The sequence below is a fragment of the Mus caroli genome, chromosome 4 (assembly GCF_900094665.2).
Source record: "Mus caroli chromosome 4, CAROLI_EIJ_v1.1, whole genome shotgun sequence".
Taxonomy (NCBI): Eukaryota; Metazoa; Chordata; class Mammalia; order Rodentia; family Muridae; genus Mus; species Mus caroli.
In genome coordinates this window covers 127,250,145-127,255,826 of record NC_034573.1, presented here as the reverse complement: position 1 = coordinate 127,255,826, position 5,682 = coordinate 127,250,145, and the positions used below count along the sequence as shown (strand labels likewise).

Sequence of the window (5,682 nt, the reverse complement as noted above, 5' to 3'; positions counted from 1 at the left end):
CTGTCCTGGAACTCACTCTGTAGACCAGGCTGGCCTCGAACTCAGAAATCCGCCTGCCTCTGCCTCCCGAGTGCTGGGATTAAAGGCGTGCGCCACCAACGCCCGGCGTCCAGCTCTTACTTTTAAATATGTGGAATTTCAGAGAATGAGAGTCCTGTGTTGTTCAAACTGGTACACCAGAGATGCTTGCTGACTGAAGGAAACTCATGCCAGTGGTTCCAAGGTTGCCCAAGGCCACCTTGCCAATAACCTGTGTATGGCTCTGTCCCTCTTTGTTCCTGCCTATCTCTCCCTGTATGAGTTCTTCTCTTGGGCTTGTTTTCCTTGAGGATCCAAACTGAGGTATAACTAACTGGGAGAAATGAGAATGAGAGTCCCCAGGAGACCAAGGAGAAGCCGAGGCCACCATCTGCCTAGCTGGCCACAGAGGGTACGCACCATTGCCTCCACTGCCTTCAGGGTGCCAGTCTGACTCCACTACCCCATATCCAGCGCCTGTGGGGAAGGAAGGGTGGGATCTAGTTGGTGGACACAGATACCCAGTGACTGTGTCTGACCCCAGAGGAAAGTATAAAACAACCAACAAGTACCTTGTTGGCAGCGTGGACCAGAGAAGCCAGGCAGACAGAGGCATCGGGCACCCCGGCAGGTGCCACCATTCAGACATGGTTCATGCAGCTGGCAAGGGTTCTCCTCATGTTCACAAAGGTCTCCTGTGGGCCAAGGCAGAGGTGGGTGGGTGGACAGGGGCTAGACTTACCCTCTGACCCTGACCCTTGGGCTGCTGTTCCTGTGCCCTGCTGTGCCCAGGGCTGGCCCTGGTACCTTTGAAGCCATCTTGACAGAGGCACTGGAACTCATATTCGCCCGCAGGCATGCACGTGGCACCATTCCGGCAGGGTTGGCGCTCGCATGGGGAGCTGTCATAGCACTGACCCACACCCTGGCTGCCCAAGAAGCTGTAGGTGAGGTCCAACCGCTTGCCATTCACAGATACCTGTGGGTACAGGGGCACCAAGGGACTCACGGGGTGTGGAAACCAGGGTGTGCCAGCAGAGTGAGCGTAGGATAGAGAGTATCTGGGAAGTCAGGCAGGGCCACAAAGGTGACATGGGGTCCCATGGTAGGGAGGTAGGGAGGCACTGAAGCTGAATACTGTGTAGCCAGTCACCCACACGACTTTAAAGCGGTTACTATTATCGCATTTGGTGAAACTGGCTCATCAGAAACTGTATGATCCCAGGGTGGTGGGAGTGGCAGGTGGCCTCACATTGAACTCTTCCCTCCCACCGTTCCTCTGAGGGCTGCTCCTCACCTCACCCACACAGCCGTGGAAGTGAGCACTCATATTGGTGGCTGGGGACAGCTGTACCGAGGGCTCCACACCACCAAGGTAGAGCAGTGTATGCAGGTTAAGGCCCTGGCTCTTTCCTGGTGAAGAGCGTAACACAGGACGCCCTCCATCCACCCGCAGGCTGCCATCTTTGTTCAGGCGTTCCGCAGACACTCGGTGCCAGCGTCCTAAAGCCAGTGGCTCGTGGCTCCGCAGAACAGCCAGACCTGAGGAGACCATAGGTAGCGCTGGGAGACAGAGGGATCCTGACACCCCCTCCCTAGAGGACATGATTAACGGGGAACTTGTCATAGCTTTGAGGGATCTCTGAGGACTTTGTGGTTAGGGGTGGCCTTAAAGTCACAGAGACGCGTTCAAGGGCAGACGTCAAAGGTCTGGTTCCTGAACTTACCCCCTCTTGTCTCCTGGCAACATAGTGACCCGAGGATGACACCCAGAGGCTCGGCCACACTTGGCACCTACTGCTTACCTGACCCTAACTCATAGCGGAACTCCAGGTGGCCATCAACCATCGCTAGGGACACAAAGTCTTCCACAGGCCCGCTCTTGCCCCCACTGAACAGTAAGATCCCATTGGGTTCCAGCGGCTTGAATTCCACATCCAGGCGTAGCTCATGGTGAGTGTTGGTGAGAGCTGGTAGTGCCAGGTAGGAGCCAGCACCAGACATCGATGGGGTGGTCACCGTTACACCTGTAGTAACCAGAGCTTAGCCAGGAGCAGTGGAGATAGCAGAGTCCTGGGACGGACCCCTACCACCTCACTACCCTAACAGAGTCTTAGGACCAGCCCTGCCCATCAGGCCGAGGATCCCCGGGAAGACAGAAATCCTCTTGGGGAACCCCAGGTATTTTAATATCTTCTTGCTCCAGATAGATTTCATTCCATGCAGGATTTGCCTCAGTGTGTCTTGTATGATGTTCCCCAGCCACCACCGAGAACACTCACCTTCTTCACACCTCACCCCAGAGCGGCCCAGGTGGCAGCGACAGGTGTAGCCTCGACCATCTGGCCGGTTCACACAAGTGGCGTCGGGCCCACAGGCCTCTGCAGGCACAGTGAAGAGGCACACAGTGCAAGCTGGCAGAGGAGGTTCTCATGCTTAAACTCTGCCTCTCACCCCCGTGGGGACCTGAGCTCGTAGGGCCAAGCCAGCCTGGGAGGACTGCCTGGGGCTGAGGTCCAAAGTGTGTATGGGGGGCTGTGGGGGCAGGGGGAGTAATCAGAAGGAGGGTATTGCCAGGGGAGGACCCCCCAGCACAGCTGTGGTGGGGTGACTAAACCTGTGTTTGTTTTTGCTTTTAGGCAGTCTGGCTTTGTAGCGCTGGCTGTGTGAACGGCACCAGTAGCTTGGTCTGGTTTTGACCTGGTACATGAGCCTTCTGCCTGTGCCTTCTGAGGGCTGGTATTACACGGAAGTGCTACCACCCGGTATGGTTTCTTTTGTTTGCTTTTTTGTTTGTTTGGTTTTTCTTTTTTTTTCTTTTTTTGGTTTTATCGAGATGGTTTCTCTGTATAGCCCTGGCTGTCCTGGAACTCACTTTGTAGACCAGGCTGGCCTCAAACTCAGAAATCCGCATGCCTCTGCCTCCCAAGTGCTGGGATTAAAGGCATGAGCTACCACGCCCGGCCCTTGTTTGCTTTTGGAAAAAAGGTCTGACATCTGGAGTTGTCCAGCCTGGCCTCAAACTCTTTGATGACCTTGAACTTCTGACTCTCCTGCTTGTCCTCATTTCCCAAGTGCTGGGACTATAGACATGCACCAGTATACCTAGTTTATGAGGTGCTGGGGGGCAGGGCAGGGAGCCAAGGCCTTGGGAGTGCAAACATTAGGTGAATACTATACCAACTGGATTAAATCCCCAGCTCTGTTCATGGTGTCTTTGAGACAGAGTCTCTAACCCAGGGTCATCTGGAACTTGAGGTAATCCCGTCTCGTGGTAATCCTGCCTCAGTCACCCAAGTCCTGGTATTATAGATATGCGCCACTTTGCCCAGTTTGTAATATTAAAACTGGGGTGGGGAAGCTGGGCAGTGGTGGTACACGCCTTTAATCCCAGCACTTGGGAGGCAGAGGCAGGTAGATTTCTGAGTTTGAGTCCAGCCTGGTCTACAGAGTGAGTTCCGGGACAGCCAGGGCTACCCAGAGAAACCCTGTCTCAAAAAACCAAAAAAAAACCAAAAAAAAAAACAAAAAAAAGAAAAAGACTGGGGTGGGGGTGGGATCAGGACTGTGGCTAAATGGCAGAGTATTTGTCTAGCATGTGCAAGGCCCTGGGTTCAATGGTTCAATGGCAGCACACACACACACACACACACACACACACACGACTATACTGGGGTATGAGTGCCTGACTCGTGTCATGGAGTGTCAGTAGAAGCCTAGATGGTAGTGTGTCTGGACTATGGTTAGTCACTATCATGGGGTGGATCTTAAGTTCTCTTGAAGGAGGAATGAAGAACTGGTGTGGGGTGCTCACCGGGGTGGCAGTGCAGGGCTTGCGAATGTTCACAGCGGCTGCCAGTGAAACCAGCAGGGCAGACACACGTGTAACTGCTGCTCTCGGAATCTTGGCACTGGCCCCCATTCTGCAAGCAAAGCAGCCCCAGACATCAAGCCAAGGAGACCACAGCCTTCCCCATCCCCATCCCTAGATGGGCAAGCCAGGGCAGCCAGGGAGTGGTATAGGAAGAGGCACCTGGCAGGGTCGGTCCTGGCAAGTAGGGCAGTGGGAGATGCCATGTGTTGTGAGGTTGACGTCATGGAAGACAATCTCCTCGCCTTGGATACGCAGCTCACGTACACAGCCTTGCATGGGGGGAGGGGAGGGAGGCAGGATGAGCATCTGGAGGGGATGGGAAACTGACCACATCTATAGTGCCCCCCTTTAGCTCCTGGGGCTCTATAACCAGCCAGGAAAGGTTATCTGGGGAGGTGGGGAGAAGGAAGGCTCACTCACCTACAAAGCCACTACTCAGCCCAGCCTTGGGGATGGCACCGTAGTCAGGGTAGCCACCCAGATACAGCTCCTCATTCAGGTCTAAACCTTGGAACTTGCCCTGTGGAGGTGGGTAAGTCAGGTCCAGCTACTGACGTAGGTCTAGGCTGAGAGCGTGGGAATAGGGGGACAGGCTGGGTCTCACCTGGGAGGTCCCATTGACAGGGGCCAAATTGCCCACAATCAGAGATCCTTGAGTGAGGCTTCGTAACAGGGTCACGGTGTGGAACTGGCCTAGGGCCAGAGGTGTGGGGTGGCGGATAGTGGCCATGCCAGAGCCTGCATCAAATCTGCTCCAGGGGGTGGGGGAGGGGCAAGAAAGTGTTTGTAAACGTGTCTTCAGACAGGCCCAGGCTGGGCAATAGGATTCAGAGGAAGGGTAGCATCCTTCCTCATTTCTGTCCTTGCTTTGTCCCTGCCATTGCAATCACCCAATCCAGGATATCCCCCACCTCTTCCAAAAGTTTTTTCCCTCACCACCTTTCCCTCGGAGCACCTCCAGAGCAGGCTCTTAGGGCTGGGAGAACTCTCTGTTCTGAGGCCCTGAAGCCCAGCGCATGGCCTCACTCACTGCATTTGCCTCTGAGATGACCTGGCTTCAGTTCCTCAAGTAGAGTGGATACTCCCATAGGGTACAACCTGACCTCCTGTTCATACCTGTTCAGACCAGTTCATACCAGTGCCTGGCACATGGCAAGAGTCACGCAAGTAATTATTAGGTGGATGAATGATTGGTGGAAGGATAAATGAATAAATGGATGAGTGGATGAATGGATAGATGGACAGGTGATGCGAATGAATGGATGCATGGGTGGGTGGATTAAAGGGATAGACAGATGGATGATGGATGGAGGGTGGATGAGTAGATGGATGGATGGGTGGGTGGATGGATGCATAGATGGATGGATGGATGGATGCATGGATGTATGTATGTATGTATGCATGGATGGATGGATGCATGGATGGGTAGGTGGATGGATGCATGGATGGGTAGGTGGATGGATGGATGGATGGATGGATGGATGGGTAGGTGGATGGATGGATGGATAGATGGATGGGTGGATGGATGGATAGATGGATGGGTGGATGGATGGATGGATGGATGGATGGATGGATGGATGGATGCATGCATGGATGGATGGGTGGATGGGTGGATGGATGGATGGGTGGATGGGTGGATGGGTGGATGGATGGATGGATGGATGCATGGATGGATGGGTGGATGGATGGATGGATGGATGGATGGATGGGTGGATGGGTGGGTGGGTGGATGGATGGATGGATGGATGCATGGATGGATGGGTGGATGGGTGGGTGGGTGGATGGATGGA

The 5,682-nt window shown here is 54.3% G+C and overlaps 1 protein-coding gene across 1 annotated transcript in view; it reads right to left on the bottom strand.

Annotated features, from left to right (window-relative positions):
• The window catches only part of Hspg2 (heparan sulfate proteoglycan 2), a 102,353-nt gene that overhangs the window by 4,127 nt on the left and 92,544 nt on the right, over positions 1 to 5,682 (bottom strand). Inside the window, exons 81-90 of the mRNA XM_021159573.2 lie at positions 4,497 to 4,705; positions 4,313 to 4,412; positions 4,052 to 4,161; positions 3,833 to 3,941; positions 2,301 to 2,399; positions 1,824 to 2,045; positions 1,316 to 1,560; positions 826 to 997; positions 591 to 713; positions 439 to 495 (exon numbers count right to left, since the gene is read on the bottom strand). Of these exons, the coding sequence (XP_021015232.1) occupies positions 439 to 495; positions 591 to 713; positions 826 to 997; positions 1,316 to 1,560; positions 1,824 to 2,045; positions 2,301 to 2,399; positions 3,833 to 3,941; positions 4,052 to 4,161; positions 4,313 to 4,412; positions 4,497 to 4,705 (1,446 nt within the window). The remainder of the gene's footprint in view (positions 1 to 438; positions 496 to 590; positions 714 to 825; positions 998 to 1,315; positions 1,561 to 1,823; positions 2,046 to 2,300; positions 2,400 to 3,832; positions 3,942 to 4,051; positions 4,162 to 4,312; positions 4,413 to 4,496; positions 4,706 to 5,682) is intronic.